At 36.1% G+C, this 21,294-nt stretch overlaps 1 protein-coding gene across 7 annotated transcripts in view; it reads right to left on the bottom strand.

The window, feature by feature from the left end:
* The window catches only part of MIPOL1 (mirror-image polydactyly 1), a 184,808-nt gene that overhangs the window by 144,519 nt on the left and 18,995 nt on the right, over nucleotides 1-21,294 (bottom strand). For 5 of the 7 annotated variants that reach the window (XM_023927849.2, XM_023927852.2, XM_023927851.2 and 2 more), the window contains exons 1-2: nucleotides 12,315-12,446; nucleotides 10,974-11,053 (exon numbers count right to left, since the gene is read on the bottom strand). In XM_023927849.2, coding sequence (XP_023783617.2) covers nucleotides 10,974-11,053; nucleotides 12,315-12,319 — 85 coding nt within the window. In that variant the 5' untranslated portion in view covers nucleotides 12,320-12,446. Of the gene's footprint in view, nucleotides 1-10,973; nucleotides 11,054-11,814; nucleotides 11,880-12,314; nucleotides 12,447-21,294 lie in introns of those variants that run through there. The other 2 variants (XM_086891699.1, XM_086891698.1) reach the window with 2 other exon arrangements.

Genomic DNA, 21,294 nt, shown 5'->3' with positions numbered 1-21,294 from the left:
CCCCTTCCTGAATAATTAAAAGGCATAAATCCTGAAAACTAGTGTGAAACAAAATTCAAGGCTTTTATAGGCATAAATATGCAAAGAACAAAATTTGTCTGGCGGAAGAAAACTGATCCTATTGTCTGGCACTAGTAATAAGAGTTGGCTTTGGTCTTATGCATTTTCAGAATGCCTCTATTTTCCTTTGTCATTCATATTTTAGCTAACACAGATGCAATACACATGATTTACATGCATATGTCAAAGGTGTTCATTACTTTTGACTCATTTCCTCACTGTTTAATCTTTCCCATGATCTATGAAAAAAAAATTCAGAATTAATCCTAAGAAAAGGTGCTATATCTAATTTTCAAGAAATTCCTGTTTCTGGAAAACAGTCACAAAAGGTCAGTACAAAAATACAAGGTCCATAATATACGATTTCTCCAAAACAAACAACATGAAAAAGTGAAGCTTTAATGTCTTTGGATTTACTACAAATTTACTTATGTTAGAAATTATTTAGGCCACTTCAGTGTAGTGTAGTATACTGAGACCAAGTAATCTGCAACTCAGAGCAAATGGCTTTCCTTTTATGATACATTTTTCCTAATGTTTAAAGAAAACTGAGCAAGCTTCAAGGTGATTATTCAGTAGGACCCTTAGATCTCACTAAATCACTTCTGTAGCATGGAAGAATGGCAGTCACAGGGACCTGATAACAAGCAAAGACTGAGCTCAGAGTAGATTTGTAGTACAAAGTTAATTCCTTTCATTTCTCTGTGCTCTGCCCAGCCAAAGCACCATGTATGACCTGCCAAACCCTTTGGCAGTAGCAAAGAGGAAATCTGCAGTCAGGTGCATTGTACATTCAGTGCCCCAGCAATACACGACCATGAGCTCTGTGAAGAGCATCATGGGCCAGCTCAAAAGAATGGGGACTTCCGACTTACTTTTAAGTAACTCTTACTCATAAAGGTCCTGGATTTATCTCTGGGATAGGGTCTCCTCTCACTTTAAGATACACAAGACAGATGTTCATTGAAATGAGCCTTGGAAAGAATGTTTTTATGCAAACCCCCTTAAGATATTTTTTAGGAGATGCATAAGTGTTGTGATAGTAATTTTAAAGCCATTGAGACTAAGTCACAGAGTGATGAAGCAACTGCATTGAGGTCATTGAGTAATCTGTGTGTCCTGGCTCCAGCCAGGACAGGGTTTGTTTTTGCAGCAGACAGGAGGGCGCATATCCAGGACACAGAAGTTACTCTGTACCAACTCACATCATTGCCAGGGGCAGGGAAAAGGAGCTTTCTTCCAGGGAGAAGGGATTCCTTCTGGGCCAGAAAATGTGGCAGAGGGAGCTGTCTGGTATTGCCTATTACAGGGAAGGGGTGGTTGGGGGATTGGGGGTGTGGTTTCTGTGTGAATAGTTTCTTTTCTTATTCCCTCTATCATTAGTATTGTTGCTGTTACTGTTCAGTTTCTTATCTCGTTGCTGTACCCAGTAAATAGCTCTTATCTCAACCCATGATCTTTGATTTTTGTGCCTCAAACTGGAGGGTGGAGAGGGAGTGGCACATGGTTTTAATGGAAGAATTAATTGGAGAATACCATTCCTAAACCAAGACAGCTTTAGCTGGAGTCCAGTGTGAGGCATGAAGGGTTGAGATTCAACAGATCAGCCCAGAGAGGGCTGAAAACAAATTTGATCTAAGCATTTGTTGTGTTAGGTCCTGAGCCAGTAGTCACAGTATTGTATTGGCTGTTCAAATGGGTGTGTAGATATAACCGTGTACATTTTCCCCATATATGCTCCTCACTATGATATTTTTCAGAGCAGGAAGAGGGATGAGGATTCCTTTGTTGCTGTATTGTGGGGTATCAGTTTATGACATCATAACATCAAGGACAATGAAGATAATTTGAGATGTGTATTCAGTGTTTCTCTCCTATCCTTACTCAGTCACTAGCTCTGGGAGTTAATTAACAATTATACCTAGTCTGTGGGATGAACAGAGGGTATGACTTTTCCCAGATTTTCATCCCCTCTTCCTCCTTCAGACCTGTTAAAACAGCTTTTGAGAATTTTGAATTCCTGCTGGATGTTAAGGAAACCATATTCTTGTTGCTAAGTCTGCCATGTCTTCTCAGTGCAGTCCACACCGTATTTAGAGTGAGGACAGAGATTTCTAGGGAGGCCATTCAGAGATCTGCCCTGAAGGGTGGATGGTCACAAGTGGCATAGAATGTGGGAGTTTTTGGGAAAATTCTCTGCTCCAATAATTTGGCAGCTCACCCCTGAACAAATACAAGAATCTGTTTAAAGTGACAGAATGCTGTACTGCAAGGAAAATGCTGTGGCAACTCCATAAGCAGAGGAGTAATTTATTGCAGTGTGCTGGGCCCTGGCTACTCTTCACTGGACAAAGTTCAATACTAGAGAACACCCTCCAGGGGAGGAGTAGAAAAGCAGACCTACAGGCACCATGGCCTCTCAAATTGCAGTTGAACCAGGGGAACAACCTGTGCCAGTAGCAGTTGCCCCTATACAGAAGAAATCCAAAGCCAAATCAGTTCACTTAGGGAGGAATAAAGAGGAAACAGGGCCTGCAGAACAGGAGGAAGAGGCGGGGCCAGAGATAACCGCCTGATCTCAATTACCTCAGGAGAGGGTATTTCAAAGACCCAAAAGAGCATCATTGGGCTTTTGGGATAGCTGCTTGGAGACAGAAGAAACTAGACAGCTGAATACCTTCTCCAGTCTCTCAGAAGGCTCTGTTCTTTGAGTGTCAGCAGTCCTGAGTGGGCTTGAATAGGGAACTTCAATTGCCCAGGATTTTGGAAATCACTAACAGGCCTGAAGGCAAAAATTTTGGATTATCAGGTGGAAAATGTCCTGTTTCCAGCAATGACAGGGTTAATTTTTGTAGTAGTCAGGAGGGGACATGGCCAGGACACAAAACATTAGTCTATACCACCTCATGCCAAGAGGACACTTTTCTGGGAAGACAGGGTGCCTTCTGGTCCAGAAAATGTGTTGGAGGGAGCCATCCAGTATTGATCATTACTGGGGGGAAAGGGTGGTCTATTATTGAGTGTGCTGTGGTGCGTTCTCTCCAGAATTGTTTCTCTTCCTATACCCTCTGTCATTAGGATTTTTGCTTTTACTGTTAGTTTTCTTATCTCATTGCTGTTCCCAGTAATTTGCTTTTCTCTGAACCTGTGATCTTTACCTTTTGTGGCTCCAATTGGAGGAGGTGGGGGGGCGGCTGCATGTGGTTTTAGTGGGAGTGCTAAATTGGAGAATACCATTCCTAAACCATGACACCATGACAGAAGGAAAAACTGCAGAAGTTGAAGGCGCTGGATCCACACTTGGAGCCTGTGCTACCTCACAGATGGCCTGCCCTGCTCTTTTCTCCTGCTCAGAGATGTCAAGTTCTACTCTTTTCTGTCAGAGATGTTTTAGAAACTAATATCTACTGTACTTCAAGAAAAAAATACCACTCTTACTTATGAATGGCTAACTTACATTTACATGAAAAAATTAAGATCAATTTTAAGTAACTAAAATAGTATTATCCTTTGATACTTCTTTATGATGATAATTTTAATTCACGTAACAGGTTAGGTTACAGTATTTATATACTGGAAGACATATGTGCAATGTACAATATAAACAAACTTCCTGTAATTTCAATATTAGGCAGGATAAAGGAAATTACCTTTTTTAAATTACATTGAGTATCATTCTAATGCAAAAAACTTCCAAACAATTAAAACTGCTTTTGAAATCAGTCAGGTGAACACAACAATGCAATTCAAATACTTGATCTCTGGCTACAGCTAAGCATTTAAGTTGTCCAACTTGAACAAAGAGAACAACACAATCTTATTACGACTTTGTTGAGAAACTTATCTGCAAATGCAGTAAGAATAACCAAAGCTATATCATGCATTAATGCTTTTGCTTGCTCTATATCCCACAATACATACATATAGAAAACAAAGAACAGGCTTGAAAATATTTTGTCTGCTAAAATATGGACAAAACTCAGAAGTTTAAGCATTCAGGGTTTTTTATTCCTTAAAGAAATCTAAAGAGAACAGCGAATTCTGTTTTAGCAGCGTAAGTTGGGGGACATCTGTGTTATTTTGAATGCTTCTGTATTCACCTGCACTTGTATGGAACCCTGGCAACACCCTTCAAAAAGAAATAAATTGAGAAGGAGATTAAGAACAGTCGGGAGTTATTCTGGCAAAGGCAATTTTTTACAATTCTCCAAGGATTCTGATTATTTTAGTAATGATGTTCCCTCGCCTGTCTCTCTCACTAAGTCTTTTGTCCTCCTCTTCTGCATCCAAACAGCAATTGTGTACAAACTGTTGAATATTTAAAATAGAAAAATGCTACTCAGTCTTAAAATATGTGGCCAATCATTATTTTAGTATTCACTGCAGCTAATCGTGATGCATTTATTAATGAGTAAATATCAGACATTTCCTTTGGCATTCCACTCTCCGTTTGCAATTCATTAACACATTGTTATTTTAAAATATTAGTCTCTGAGAAGACAGCAGATTTTCATTGGATTGGTCTCACAGTTGAAAAAGCATTTTTATATTCCGAATGCATCAAAACAGCAGAATCTCTAGGCAGATACTAAGTGGGATTCACTGAAACACAATGTTAGTTCTAATGGATGGATGATTGTGTTTGGTCTTTTGAAACTTTGAAGTATAGGTAAGTCTTGATCACACAAATTAATAAATCCTAAAGCTGGAGTTAACAATAACCATTACACCCAAATTCTGCAGCTTAGCCCAGCCAATTTTTCAAAAGGTCAGGTTGTGAACTGGAGAAGATCAGGGAGGTCCACCGCATAGCTTTGTTGCCAGGCATCTCTCGTCTGGATTGTTGCAGGCATTTATTAGTATTCGTCAGCAGACTCAACAAAGCAAACAAGAAATTCAAGCACGAATAATAAAATGAAATGCTGCTATATAACCCTTTGTCATTCAGCAAATATGGGACTTTTTAGCTACATTGTTCCTAAACCTGGGTTACTACTTTAATTTTTCTCCACAGTGCTGACTGAATGAGTATGCATGTGTGTTAAATGCAGAGCTCCCTTAACAACTGCAGGACTGCCATTTAATCTGTTGGTAGATGGACCATTTCCTGTGGGAACTCTAGCTATGATTTCCAGATCCACCAAATAAATCTCAGATTAAGATTCCAAATGAAACCTGCCTTTGGCAGATAAAAAATGTCAAGATGGATATAAACAGTAAAATTATAAATTATCTAGGTGTTGCACGATGACTTGATGTGCGTTTTTTGTTTACACTTTCCCTGATATCACAACTATACAAGGCATTCATCAAATGTCACACTTTCATAATACTGGAGGCATCATTAAAACTGTTTGGCTAAGGACCTTGAAGTGTTTAAGCAGTAGCTCAAAAGTATATTTGTGCAAAGTAGAAGAATAAATTTACATATCAGCAGCAGCTCATAAGGGATGGGTAAATATTCTGTTTATCTCTCATTGTAATTCAGGTTAGTTTAAATACAGGGTTTCAGGATATCATTACAGCCTATATGGAGTCATTACATAATTTCCAAACATAGTGTCTGCTGGAGTTTTACTAAGCATGGTGTGTTTATATTTTCTAAACCAACCAAAAACAAAGTAAACCCTCCCACCCCATTTGTCTTTTGCTATTGTCATATCAGACAATTGCTTTTCACATATAACCCCTTTCATTATCTAAATCTTAATGATCCAGAACTCCCTTTTATCTAGGCAGGGTCATGTTTCCCAATGGCCATTAATTATAGTGAAAATTCTCTTATCCAAATGTACTCAACCTCCCCTACCACACACAATTAAGGCTTTACTGAATTAAGAGTTCTAAACAAAATCCCAGGAAACTACAGCCTTAGAAGTAAAGAAAACTACTGCAATTTTAAGTGTCCAACATGAAAGAAAGATCACTCTGCCTAAAGTAACCAGAAGAGAGCTTGGCCCCACACCCTTTACTCCAGTGGTACTCTACTAAAGATGCAGGTGAACTCACAAATTAGAGTCAGCAATGCACGCCCTGAAGAACTTTTTTATAATAATTTTAAAATATTTTTGCTCTGAACTTAAGCCTCATTCTACCTGTTATAAAAATAGAAGCAATGAAAGTTTCTAAAGAAGAAAATAGCCAAATTCCTCTTGCACTTGTGCAAGGTCTTCTAAAGCTCCTTCTGAAGCACTACTTAAAAATTACTGTGGTAGTAAGTGCTGTTCTCTCTGAAGTACATTTCAAGACATTCTGAAGTTAGCTGCACTCATACTTTACACACTTAAGATTCAAAGTGCAATACTTCAAGGTGTGCATTCTCCCCATCCTTAGTGCTTGCAGCCCTCAGTGCAGATAAGGCCCTACACGTTTTGAGCGTACCATAAAGGATCCAACAAAAATCATATTCCCAACACTGCAGTGAGTCAGGCAAATACTGGATAACCAGTTGTGCTTCTGATGAGGAGTCTTTCTGCATGCAGTGTGGCTAAAAATGTGCTGTATTCTACCACTCAAAATGTACAAGGAAAGAAATGGAATGGAAAAAGAAGAGATGAGAGCTTGTATGCATGAAGGGATGATTGCATTTACAGGAAAGACCAAGTGGTATTGGGTGATTTTTCACTTATCATTAACTCATTCTTATCTTCTAAGTCACTGCACACTATTCCTTCTTCCATGGAAGAGGTTTTCTTCATCTTCCATGCTTAGTGTTGCTCAACAGTTATTAGCCACTTTTCCTAGGTTTTACTCATAAAAGTTCATCCTCTCAGCCTGTTTTCAGCCTTTTACATCATTCAGAGAAACCTGCAACTACACTTGACAATGAGATCTCACAGCACAAAGTGAGTCTAATGCTGAAAGCACAGCACACATTGAAGACACTGAGCAGCTGAGCCAGAATGGTGCAGAGGACACTGCCTCTCTGCATACCACGTAGATTTTTCTGCATACAAACCACCCTTACAATATCCAGGCCTCTTTTCTTTCCCAAGTAAACAGCACTTTGTTGCTAAAAGATGGTAGAAGACGGAGAACAGGCTCACAGTATCTCCTGTTGAGGCATGTAAAAGAAGAGACTTCACTATGACAAGTATGCTTAATTCTGCCTCTGCAACAGCCTTGAAAGAGGGGCTTTAGATTTACTTGAGAGTGTTTACAGCTGTAGTGGGTATATTCTGGAGAAATGGGCCAGCAGCACCTTTACCATTAGCTGTTTTTTTACCCAACTAGAGCATTAGATGAAAAACCTTTACAATGCCATATTACTCTCAAGGCTTTCTTTACCCATTCATCTTTGTGTGCGCCAAACTCACACAATAAAAATTCCAGACAAAAAAGTCCTCGTAATTACTATTGCAAAAACAAATCTGCAAAAAAGTACATTAAAACCACTGTACAACTAGAAGAGTTTTCTACTTCTAATAAGATAGTCAAAGTTACACAAAAAGATGATTTTTTACTTACTCATTTTACTTAACCTTTGCATATGACTACATTTCCTCTATTACCATGAATGTAAAACACCCCAAAACCCACCAGATAAAAAACCTCCATTACAAATTTCCCTGCAAAAACTGATTCTGCAGTTCTGCTCCAATCTACATTATCACATCTCTTTAAAGGTATTCTCTTCCAAATTAATTTACTGTCACACATTTTTAAAGTATATTTACAACCTGCAAGCATTCTTTTGAAGTAACATGGCAAGTGTCTATATGGATCATAACTAAAGTTGCCATCAAATTCTGAGAAGTGAAATCGGTTCACTGACTTACATTGCAATATATGCCTCAAGTAATGACTTAGCAATATATATGTGTTTATTTCAATGCTTGAAAAACGTAATAACCACCTTTTAAGAAAGCAACTTTGCCATTAAAAGTTACCAATTTATTAACTTGCCTTGGTTTACAACTTACAAATAAAAATTATACAATGCTTTTAATTCTGGAGTCAGCAGAAACCCTAATTTGTTGCCAAAACTGACCAAACGCTACTTAAAATTCTAAGACTTCTCCTAATTTCTGCCTTGTCTTTAAAGCATGGATGCTCATAAATATGACATAAGCCAAAACATTACAATAGTTAAAGACTATAATATAGAAGTATCGCTGCACCTATTCAAACATGGTCCATAAGTCAAATAAAACCCAAATTTAACTCCAGCATTCACACACTTCCCACTTTCCTATCCTGGTAATGCTTGTGGAAAACTGCCATATCAAGTCCTAAATGTATATAAAGAAGAGAAACCACCCAATTTCAGGTTTCCTCTTGTGTTTTCACAGGATTAATGTTTTCACAGTTCACATCATGCATGGAAACCCTACTGAAGCAATACAATTCTACCCCAATGCAATGTGCTTCCCCACACCCACCATCACTGCAATGCAAAGATATGCACCTATTTGCCAATACAAGTTTATTTTTATAATTGAGTACTATTCTAGTCTTTCTAGCTTGGGTCCTGCATATTTTTTAATTTCTAAGTGGCACAGTCCTCACTGGTCTGCTGCCAATGTTCCTAGTACATTCTCTCAAGTGTCCTTAGAGGGAAATGAAAAAAGGTATTAACCTTCTATTAAAATCAAGAGAAAGAGTACATTTAAACTAGATACAAACACAAAATAACAAGCCTTGCACACAAACTGTTTTTTAATTCTTCCTTGAAAGAGGAAAGTGACAAAGCCTTCAGTCCACACAGGGATACTATACTCCAAACAACTCGGAAAGTTAAAAAGAATATCTCACCTATCAAACACTTCAGATACACTCCTCTTAAACACTACCTTTCTTTCAAGTATTTTATTTTATAACATCTATTACCAGGTTACACATTATCCCACATAACCGCCATAAACCTACCACTTCTCTATATGTTTTAAATGTTTTTTAAAATTCTCATTGCTTGACTGAATTTTCATCTAGTCAGATTAATTTTAATCTTGTATTTCAGTATGCTATTAAGAAAAAATTAAATAAATCATTCTAGTGTTATTCTAAACCCAGCTTTTAAACTCCCAAGTTACAAGAAAGGAACATCTAAATATGGTACAGTACCAACAGCACAAAAAAAAGCTATGAACATGACAGAGCAAGCAGGACACAAAATAGTACACTCCTCGACGCACACATTTACACAGAAAATGTAAAGTTGCTGTGGTTAAGTAATACAGTGAGAAAATGCTAGAATATCTACCAAGGGCACATATTGAACATTATGTTGCTGAAATTGACCTATTATCTTTATGATAAGTGAATGAAATTTAGCTAATACCCAAATTAAATTCTAAGAAAAAAAAAATAAATTCCTCCTCCACACCAGTATGATGACAGATTTACCCATAATCCCTTTTTCTAACTTTCTTAGGACTAAAGGTGCAAAGAATTACATGACTTATTAATGATTATGCTAAAGAAAAGTGTATAAATTTTACTTTTGTTTGTATAATAACTTCTATTGGATACATGAATCCGTAAGTGTTAGCCTGAAAGAAACAGCTGTCTAAACAGCACAAAATATTGACTTAATTCATCAGAAAAATAACATATATGAAGCTTAGTAACTACTCAGTTTTAAAAATATCTCTGAGCAGCAGCAGAACATAATTTATTGCAATCAGACAGAAAATATTTCACAGAGAATCAGTTTAATTTGCCTACTTTGGATAACTTAACCTTTTGAACCATTCTTAGGGTATGCTGACCCCTAAAGGTCTAAAAATACTAAATCTGATTAAGCCATTACACGTTTAAATTGTCAGAATACAATTCTCCATGAATTTACACCACCATGATTATTTTTGTTTACATCAGTATATATGATTCAAAAACTTCTGAACTTCACTCAATAACAGCTCAAAATCCCACAAATTAAAAGGGGGTTAAAAGTAGTTTATTTTACAGCATAATATAGGTAGAAATTCCTTTACATATTGAAGAAAAGCATCATCTACAAAACAAAGCATTTCTTCTTTCTTCTAAACAAGTCTCCACGAGAAACTTGATATTTATTATCTTTTGAGAGAGAATCTATAGTATAAAACTTAAAAAAAGGAAATGTACATGAAGCTGTGAGGCTCTGATACAGAGGGAAATTTTGAAGTTGACACACCTATTCAGTTTTGGACTTTTTAAGCTACACATACTCACTTATTAGCAAAAATCCACCCTAAAGTGAAGGTCTCTTTTTCATGTCTTACCTTTTTGTCCTTCTACATGTCACAATCTAGTCACAAGCCACTGCTGAAAATTCTCTTCTACAAAGTCAGTCAGTCATGTAATGTACTCTAAAATTCAGTAGGTTTTTTTTTCCCTTAGGTTTCTGTCATGAAACATAGAAGAATGTATCTGAGAAGAATTATGTCTGGTCAACCAACTAAAAATACAAAAAGATACTTGTATCCTGATGAAGATGAAAACTCCATCAACTGGGGAAGCTCCAAGTTAACCAAGGTCACCTTTACCTCCAAGCCTTACCTTACTGCCTAAATTCTCTTGAGCTACTAATGAGAAACTCATTAATATTAGTAGATGACTTAATCATACCCAAGCCAGGAGCGAACAGACAAGAAAATTACTTTAAGACAATCTAAGATTTATTGTTAACAATTAAAAAAAGAAAAAAAAGTTAGAAAGTAAAGTGCAATGTACAGAATAAAAATTTAAACAAGACTTCTGAAAGTTATAGAAAAACACTTTCAATAATCCAGAAAATAAAGGTGAAGCTTTATATTCATTTAGCTGCTCTCCTGTTACCCCAAGTACTTTTAAGGGGCAGTATGTGGTTGTGGTTTTTTTCCCTTTCTTCAAAAGTCAGTCATATATCAGCAAGAACAAACACACTCCAGTCACTGCCTAGCACTGGTACAACACCTGAGGTTCCTTATTAATATCTTTAAAGTCCCTACCTTTTGACCAGTTCTCCATTTGTTCTCCTGAACTTGTTTGCTCTGGCAGTGATTCCAGTTTTTGCTTGAAGGTTTCAGAGCTAAAATAAAACAAACTCTAGATAAATAAATTTGAAACTATATAATACACCTATTCTTTGCCTTCATTTGACAGAAAATTTACAAAACAAATTATTTTAAATATTTATAGCAGCACAAAGAAGTCTGCATACTTTAACACAATGAAAAATTTTATTTCTCAGCAAAGTATTTTTTTCTTCACTCATCTAATTTTTATAATTGTTTGGTTCAGCTTTCTGTTGCATGTGATGCCTTTGTTGAAATATTTATTAGTTTGGTTTTCTTTCTTCTAGAGTCTGGTCTTGGAAGTACACATTACTGAGCACAGCCCAAATCACAGCAAGCAGTCCTGCTAGAGACAAAAAGACTGTTCACTTTGGCAATTATTACAGATGGCAGCATGTGCTTCACTCTTTAGCATTCTTTCTCTTGCTTTAATTTACAAGATAAAATACAGGTAAAGTGGCCCATGACCACTCCAACTCTGAATCTGCAGGTCTTTCTAAACAGCTAAATAATGCATCCTAATACTTGCATGAATACTGCTTCAGAATATCGTTAATTACACAGTTGCAATTTTTCATATAATTAAAGATCTTCAAGAAGTAAACCTAAATAAGACCTACAGTAAAATGTTATGCTTTCCAGGCATCATTTTGGATGTTAAAATGTATGTTCTCTTATGTGTTAAAAAAAAAATTATTCTCCGTATTGCAAGAAAATCTAAAATAGTTGGTAATCTTGGTAACATAGTAATCTTACCACAAATTCTATTACTCACTCAAGCACCTTTTTAAAAAGTATTGTACACAGGACAAATTTTATCCTTAACAACGCAGTTGTGCTTATTTTGTATGTTTTCCCTGCTGCATTTTTTTTACATTTATTACTGTATTACATGTGCCTTCAAGATACAGTGGCTAGATTATGAAAACACTCAGAGTTGTCATTGTGCTGAAAAACATAAGAGATTAAAAAAAAAATAAAATTAAGTACATATTTTACAATTCAAGCAAATTATACCAAGACACATATCCTAAATAATAAAGCAGCAGAAGAAATTATTTTCCCATACAACACCAAAAAAGCAGATTATTTCATTTTTATATTTGAAATCATAAAAAATTATTTGTACAAATACTTAAGATTCAACATTATCACATACACCAAATAGTCAAGAAATACATATTTAGCTCATACTTGTTGTTGACTATTAATCTGCATAAGAAAAATGCATAGGATTTGACGTGCTTAGGTCTTAACAAAAAATAAAAAGTTCACCTCATGTCGCAGAACACTGAGTCCCTTAAAAGAATCCCTCAAATGAAGCTGTATGCTTCTTCAATTCTGTGTAACTGTGTTGATTTGAAGTTGGCAATCTTTTCCTAAGTTCCTCATTTACTTTTGGATTAGCTGAAAATATAGAGGGTTATTAATATCAAGAAATAGGTTCCTGTCAATGAAGCCATTTCCCTACATATTGCACAAAAAGGTTCATAATAATTGCAGTATTTTAATAAGATATTCATATAGCAAGACATGAAGAAAATATGGTATTTAATAACCTCTGGAGTATTTTAAAACATGTCTTAGGGCCTTAATGTGTCTAGTAATATACTATTTAAAACCATAATTTTATCCCTCCACAATATACAGTCATTCTTCCTCGCCATTTACCCAGCTAATGAATGCCAGCAATTAGTAAAATGTAATCCCATTGCACAATCATTTTAATGCTTTTAGCACTCAGAAAAGTAAACACCAAATTAATACTGCTCAAGCCATATCAGATCCTAGCTGGAAGCAAGCAATTATAGTTCAGCTCCTCAGGTGTAATTAAATGATTGGAATGATTTAGTTCCATAAATGCAAGTTAATTCATAAGCAAGCAACAAATATACTGGGAGTAATTACAAGAAACATTGACAGTCTAAGCAGGGCATGTGCCTTTCTGCACCTGATATAGGAAAATGCTGCCCTCTCCCGGAAATAATAGACTATGGCACAGGAAAAATTTATGAGTGAAGCCAAGAGGTTCATTTTACAGACTTTGTCTTCATAGGTGAAATAGGTTCTGTTAACTAACAGGAATTTTCTCATTTAAACATAGAGAAAATAAAAAAAATTGTTGATATCAGATTAAGGTCAACTATCAAGCAAAGTAAAACAGAAAGATTTTTGGAGCTCTCTGGGGTGTACTAAATTCATTTCCTCATAATTAAAAAAAAAAAAAAAGGGTACAGAACAACAAAATATTCCAGACACTAAGTATTTAAACTGGTTTCTCTGAACACAAACGCTGCAATAGGTAGCTGACTTGTGCACAACACTTACTCGTCATTGAAGATGTACCTTTACAGAAGGTACCTTGAACATAAGGTATTTTTAGAACCAAAACTTATTGAACCATCATTATTTGGTGAGTGTTAGAAGTCACCATTTCAAAAGCAATCAGAAGTGGCCATTAACGGCCATTAACGATCAAGGAATGATCACAAAAAATAAATACAATTATTCTAAATCCTTACTTTCATTGTAAGACAATCTGTTAATAATCAATCTATGTAATAATGAGAGGAAATTAAAGCTGAAGATTAAAATAAAATGTACTGGCCGACCGAGAAATAACTGAAAATACAAAATGAAACCATAACCCAAACGCTAGAGGTAAATCTAATTTAAATCTAATTTCCTTATTCACTATTTATCCAACTTGTGCTAGTAAAACTACTAGCACATCATGAAAGAAAGTGAAAATACAAAAGAAAATGTCTCTATCAGTTGAATGTAAAATGCAACAGTCACATAACATTAATAGTTAAGTACAATAATGAAAGAACTCTCAGACCTAACGGTTTTGCCATCTACATAAAAAAAGAAATGCTTCCAAATGTTGCATATGGGAGAAAAATCACAGAATGTGGTCAGTATATATTTTTTCCACACAGAAAAACTGTAGGAGAGCTTGATTCAGAAGCACCCGATCAATGTAAAAGCCTTAAAATTGTTCTTTACCAATAGCACTTCGGCATAAAAATATTTATTTGTTCCAGATCTTGGTGAATTTCAAAACAAACCCAAGGTGTACCCAAATACCTTTTGCGTTACTTTACTTTCTGTGGAAAAGAAAAAAATATTTTAAGAAGTCCTATTATTAAAAGTTTAAAATGTACTGCACATTTGCTTTGCCCTTTGATGTCACAGTCCTATTTTTCTATTCAAATCTTGTACACTGTAAGTTAATTGCTTTTGGAAACTACTTATTATTCATGTAAAAATTAATGTGCCAATGTGTTTAAATCCTTTTAAATGACCATTCATGCATCTTTCTTCTTTAAGTACCAATGAAATCTGTCAAAGATATCAATGCAAGATGGTCTTGGACAAAGTTCTAATATAGATTTTTTCTGCTAGCATAAGATTTTAATTTTCGTCAACTTTACTTAAATTCCATTAATTTTTTAAGCTGCTTTTAATAAATTCACAAGTAAAAAATTTTAGGCTCCATAGTCTGTCATTTGTGTTCCAGCTGACTTTATGAATATTAATAACAGTGTTATCCTGATTAAATAGGCTTCATATAAAATCCCTGTGAATCCTATAGCTCAGACATCTCATTTTTCCAACTCTTTATGAATTTGGATTCAGACATTAAACTGGAAAAAACCTTAAAAAACAGATTCAATGGTACATTGGTGTACCCTTAAGCAAAAAATTAGCTGTTCTAATGATTCAAATAATTAAAATTGATAGGACCACATACTGAGATTTCAGGCTTTCTGTACACATGCAACATATTTTAACTCTAATGAAAACATCAACACTTCACAGACAAGGGATTAAGATTCTATTATAAAATAATAATACCTGTCCTAATGCTTACCTTAAACAAACAGATGATATAATCTTAAATCTTCATATATGGAGTGATGATTTGGGGAAGTATTTTCCAAAGAGAAAGAAATTAGTGGATGCTTAATTACATAAGCATACACATGAACATTCTAGTTTTCCACAGGAGCCCAGTAAAGAACAGCATTAACTATTAAATGTTTCATACTTCAGGAAAACCAACCTTTTTCTTAAGAATGTCAAATTGAAACATGCAGGAAATACTAATATTATGCTATGAGACTCATGCAGCCCCAGTTTCGAACTGTTAACTTCTTTCCATACTTATATATTTGAATTATTTACGTCTATGACAGACAAAAATGGAAAATTAGGCTCACTGCACTGCCTTCACTTTTTTTATATAGTGCTAACTGGAATGACTATTTCCTCATCCATTCAGGAAAATATTCTGCAAAAACACCATTAAAATACTTTGCCTTTCAGTTCCTTAGAATATGAATGGATTTCAGTAGAAAAAAAAAAAATCTAAACAAACTAACAGCTTATTCAAAAGGATGGCATACTAATCCTGGTTCTAATTATTCATTCAACACAAACACTTCATAGGAATTAAACAAAAACAAGAGGTATATAAAAGTAACATATAGCTGCAAGATAGAAAGCATACAGTGCTTTACTTGTGCAGTTCCAAATGGCTTTTATTACAGCTGTAGCAGTATTTCTTCTCTCTGAGGCAAAAAGCCCAACCTCTTGAGTGTCTGCAGAATAAATGCTATACAAAGGAGCATCCCATGGTAACTCCAACCCCTCAAAAGCATCACAGCAACACTAACGCCAACTCTTTCTCTCCCTGGGCAGGACTGTCTGTCTTCCAGGCTGCAGTTCAGTTACTGAGTCCTTTCTTAGGAACAGAAAGACTGTTGGGACCACTCTATATGGAGACCCAATGACTGCAAACCCCCATTCCTTGGTCTTGCCTTGAAAGAATTTGAAGTCAACTACTGAATCATGGCCTTGGCTGCTGTGACAGGATGCACACGCTTGCTGCTCTCCACTGAATTCACCCATTCTTCACAAAAAATCCTCCAGTCTTGGAAGAGATTTTCCATACAGAGGACTATCCTACCTGCCCCACCTCTGGTGGAACAAGAGACCAATTTGCACTCCTCCTTGGAACAGCACTAAGCCAGTTTTTGTCCCCCTTAAAGATGCAGTTAACAGATGCCATTGACAGTGCAGGGATGAAGAACCATATAGCGTATGAAGAGGGAAACAAAGAATGAATTTTAGCATTATTCCCATAAGATTAATTAAATTGGCAGGATCTTCTAAAATATACTGAAACGTTTTGCCTCGGGGCACGCTAAACTAAAAAACTTAGGAGTGTACTCTACATAAAAAACAGTTACCTTCTCAAAGCACTTCCCCAGGGAAGAAACAGACAGTTTTCTTAGCCTAGGTGGATGTCAAGTTTTGATTCAATGACACACTCCTCTGAAAACAGTCACATTTCCTCTCCATCTTAAGAAACTCTATGGCATATCAGAAATCTAAGGTAATTCAAAGTAAGTTAAAACTAGTTTTGGAGAGTTATAAAAACACTAGTCAAGGGATAACAGAGATAGCCAATTCAAGTATTCTTTACAGGTTGAATAATACTCATCTGTTAGATACTTAAAAGCTGTGAAATGAAAAATACTTTGATTACAGACATATTTACTTTATTGTGTTCTATTACTTTTATATAAAAAATTTAAATACAAGTAGTTCATGCAAAATATTGTTTCTTTTAAAAAGAATAAAAAATATACACAAGTAGATTAACTTGTAAGTGGATGAATGCAGCATGAATATTATTTCAAATTTATAAACTCTCACATCACTAAAAAGACTTCAAGATTTTGGTTCATAAAAACAACTTCATTATCTGGAAGCTTGATAAAAACGTTTTCCCAGAGGGCAGAGTGAAGCAGTAACTCCTGGCTTTTCTTCCCTGCTGATTCTTGACCCAAAAGGAGATAGGACATATGCAGCTGGGTTCAACTAACCATAAATATAAGCATAAATAAGAAAATACATTAAATAGGGCTTAGATAATTTTCTTCCATTGCTGCAAAAATTTCTCCACATTGTCACTACAAAATTTGCATCTGGTGCTTTTAATGATGGCATACTATAAGCCAAAGAGTACTTACTGTCTTTGTCATGCTTTTGACAAAGGCATGAGAGGAGGCATAAAAATGCATAAAACCAATTGGTTTATAATCGGTTTCACCTATTCCTAATTTAAACTTGGATAAAGGACACGTATTTTCCTTTTTATTTTTTTCTCCCTAACTTAAACTGTCTTCAAGGCTCAATTCTCTCTCTGTGCATGAGGCAATGTTTATATGTGCATATTAGCTCACCAACAGCCCTCTATCTCTTCTGCTCTCTGACGTATTTTCACATTAACAATCTTCATTTGTATTTTATTTACTAAAGAATCTTCAGCCTGCTCTGTTGTCTTCTCTCCCAGTTTTTAGCTGTCCTTTATCCTCCAATTATTTTCTTTTTCATTAGTTTTGTGTTCTCTTTGATAATACATGCCTCTTCCTTCCCCCTTCCCACCACCTCTTTGAAATGTACAGAAAACTGCAGAGAATCTTGTCAAAGACTGTCTCTCCTTTCTTCTGCAGCTTTTCTCATCTTGCTGTGCATTCTGAGAAGCAGCTTTTTTTCTGTGACACTCTAACTAACATTATTTTCATTCTAATAATGAAACTATGACATGTTTTGATCAGGTGTGAACAGCTAAATCATTTAGCCATCCTTCAGTTTTTTTTGTTAAACTCTTCACTGGCCTTAAAACTCAGTATTATGTATCACATTATATATTGTTATAGACAGTCAGATCTCCACTCCTAAACATTTTACAACCAGATGGTAATTCCTGTAGTCTTTACAAAGAGGAAAAAAATTGTGCATTTTAAACTAGATGTTGTCTTATCTGGAACCAAAAGAATATTTTAGTAGAATCAGCACTACATAGTGGTAAGGGCTACATGTGCATTACATGCTGTTGACAGTATCATAGTCACAGACAAAGGGAAGTCATTAAACCCCGCTATGTGGCACATCTGAAGTGTTGCATCCGGTTTGACCTGCCCATGGATATCCTGAACTAAGTCCAGCAGGTGATTCAAGATGATTAGGGGCCTGCAGGATATGAGTTATGAGGAGTTTGCAAGAGTTTGGTTAGTTGGTTTTAAGAAAAAAAGGCTGAACAGGGATTTTATTTGTTTTAGCTGCCTTCAGAGCAAATATAGAGAAGGCAGAGACAGATCCTTCTGAGAGAGACAAGCTGTAACACAGAAAACTCAGAATTATGGGTAAGTGAAAATTTTACACAGTGAGGAAGGTCACTGGAACTAATTGCTTAGAAAGGTTACAGAATCTCTACAGCTGGAAATGGGTAAAATTCATCTGGATTTATGAACCCAACCTAACTTTGGAGATTGTCCCATTCTGAACTGGATGATACACAATTTCTGCCTATCTATTTTTTTTATTCTAAGGATTACAACAAAACAAACCCACCAGAACTGGAATTCCCGTAACAGAAAAAACACTAGGCTGCCTTCTGCTTTACAGGGTAGGTCAATAGAGCCCCTAACCAACCAACAACCAAAGAGCAGTGAGACACAACCAAAGACCACCCATGTGGCAGACAGGCTAAATGCCAACAGGGATGAAACTGCAACAGCAGCCTGTGCACAGCATTTTGAGCCCTACTGGTATTGAGCACCCAATTTTCTTCAGTTTACTACATGACTGGATAATTTGGCATTAGGCTAAATATAAAATACTGGTTTGCACATCACCCTTCAGTAAACCAAAAATGGACCACTGATTCAGTTATTTTACCTGTCTTTCTGAAAGTTCTGGCCTCAAGCCCTATAAAATCCATCCCTCCCCCAAATTTGTAAAAATGTCACTGTGACTACAGAGCTCCAAAATTGACTACAGAAATTATGCAAGAAACATGAGTCTACAGTGCTTATGTTTGCAAAATTCATTGTATAGTATATCCAATATACTGAAATTCCAAAATCCCCAAATCATGACTTCTTCTATCACAGAACTAAGTTCCTAGCCCAGAGTTTACCATAAAAGCAAAAAAAAAACCACAAAACATTATATGCACATAAAAATGTGAAGTAGTAACTCAGTGCCAAATTTAAAAACCACAAGTAATAGAATTAAGCTATGTCTTCTGCCAAAAACATTCCAATTGTTTGGCTGCCTTCACAGAAAGAAGTAAGATCGAACAGGGACTCAATGAAGAAAAGGAGGTAAAAAACCACACTGAAGCACAGAAACTTGATTCACCTAGCCAACTCACATTTCTCAAGGTACCTTCAAATAGCACTGTTTTTCCTGACAGCACATGCAGTAAAAATAAAAAGCATAAAGGCTACAAACAGTGTGGATATTGGAGCCTGACCAAAAACTATCAGGAGCACCGAACATGCAGAGGCCTGTCAGAAATGTGCCAACCTTTCAAGATTCAGTCCTGTACATGGGGACTGAGAGGGGCCTGTTGGTTTCCTGCAGGGAAACACAGACACACCAGTAATGTATCTGTCAGGCTGTTTCAAACAGCATGAAAACACAAATGCACCTTCACTGCTATGATAAGGCAACACATCCAGTGCACTGCTTCTACCCAAATTATGCAACTACTCCAACTCCATAGTGTATGCTTCAGCTGCTGAAAGTAATCACATCACCCGAAATTCCACAGGCTAAAAAGCTCAGAGAAATAAAATAACACTGACTCCACATAAGCCCTATTTGTTCTTTACAAGCAAATTAACTATAATTTTCTTAGATAACTACCTGAAGAGAAAGCCATCCTTCAGCTACAAGTGTAATTGCTCCCTTAACCACGTTTGCGTGGCAGTAAAAGCATAGGAACATAGAGTGTTGCTCAGGTGAGAACACATACATTTTGACTCAATAACATACAGTCCTGCCTGAACTTTTTATTTTTATTTTTTAATTTAGCAACTAGATCCAGTACAAAGTTCCTTCATGGACTTTGAGTAGTACCTTCACCCTTGTAAGCAAGAAGTTACAGAGAAATGGCACACCTCAGGATGTGTCCAAAGAAGAACAATGAAGCTGGGGAAGGGTCTAGAGCACAAGTCTTATGAGGATCTGCTGAGGGAGCTGTGATGCTTGGCCTGGAGAAAAGGAGGCTGAGAACAAAGGTTACTGCTCTCTCCAGCTACCTGAAAGGAGGTTGCAGTGAGGCAGGGGATGGTCTTTTCTTCCACATAATAAGCAATAGGTCAAGAGGAAATGGTCTCAGGCTACATGAGAAAAGGTGCATATATTAGGATTATTGGATATTAGGAAAAATTTCCTCACAGAAAAGTTTAGCAAGATTTGGAACAGGCTGCTCAGGGAAGAGGTGGAGGCACCATCCCTGGATGTATTTAAAAGATGTGGTACTAGGGAATATGGTCCAGTGATGGTCTTGGAAGTTCTGCATTAATAGCTGGACTTTGTGACTTAAAATGTCTTTTCCAACCTAAATTATCCTAAAATTTTGTTTGCTACACTCCAACAACAACATTTCTGAGCATTTTCAGCACTTATGCATTGACTGTGTGCTTTACAACATGCTTAACATGCATGAATATAGCATGCCTCATGTGCAGTTGCTTATTCAGGTACGATTGCGAGGTTAGTGATTTTGGAAAATTAATCCAGATGTTTCTCTGAAATTTATTGCAATATCAAAGAAATCTGAAAACCAGTACAATTCAAAATAATGATACATATTCAGAAATGATCTTGGACTCCCAAAGAATAATATTCTGAGTTGGGCCAAAATTCATGGAGAACCAGAGACGCATCAGTGAAATAAGTTTGTTGAGAATGTCCAGAATTTAAATGTAAACTAATGACTGAGGAGGCTAAACCTGCAAACATTCAGCACCACAGCAATTGCTGCACTGTTCCCTCATGTAGTGCCAACAAAGAAAGGTACAAGTTTAAAGAGAATCACCATAGACTGCATATCAATGCCAGGCAGCTAAAAATCACAGAAAAACAGGCAAATAACAACAAAAAAAAAAAAAAAAAAAAAAGAAAAAAAGAGGTGTTAGGTGAAGTTAGATCATCAGTCACAAACCAGATACTTCTGACAGTGGATCAATTTCCCTACCAAACCTTAAGAAACCAATGCAAAACATATTCACATATGAGGCTACCAGTTAAACTGCTGCTTTTTTTTTTATGTCAGGGAGGACAACATATTTATCTTTAACTCTTGCTTGGAAAAAAATCCAAAACCTTCTCTCAGCTGAAGCTTGCAAAAACTAAGTCACTTCCCCTAGTAGGTGGGAAATTCCTG

Source organism: Cyanistes caeruleus, chromosome 6, assembly GCF_971803275.1.
Source record: "Cyanistes caeruleus chromosome 6, bCyaCae1.hap1.1, whole genome shotgun sequence".
NCBI classification, from domain to species: domain Eukaryota; kingdom Metazoa; phylum Chordata; class Aves; order Passeriformes; family Paridae; genus Cyanistes; species Cyanistes caeruleus.
The sequence above is the reverse complement of the archived record's forward strand: the minus strand, read 5'-3'. Positions and strand labels throughout refer to the sequence as shown.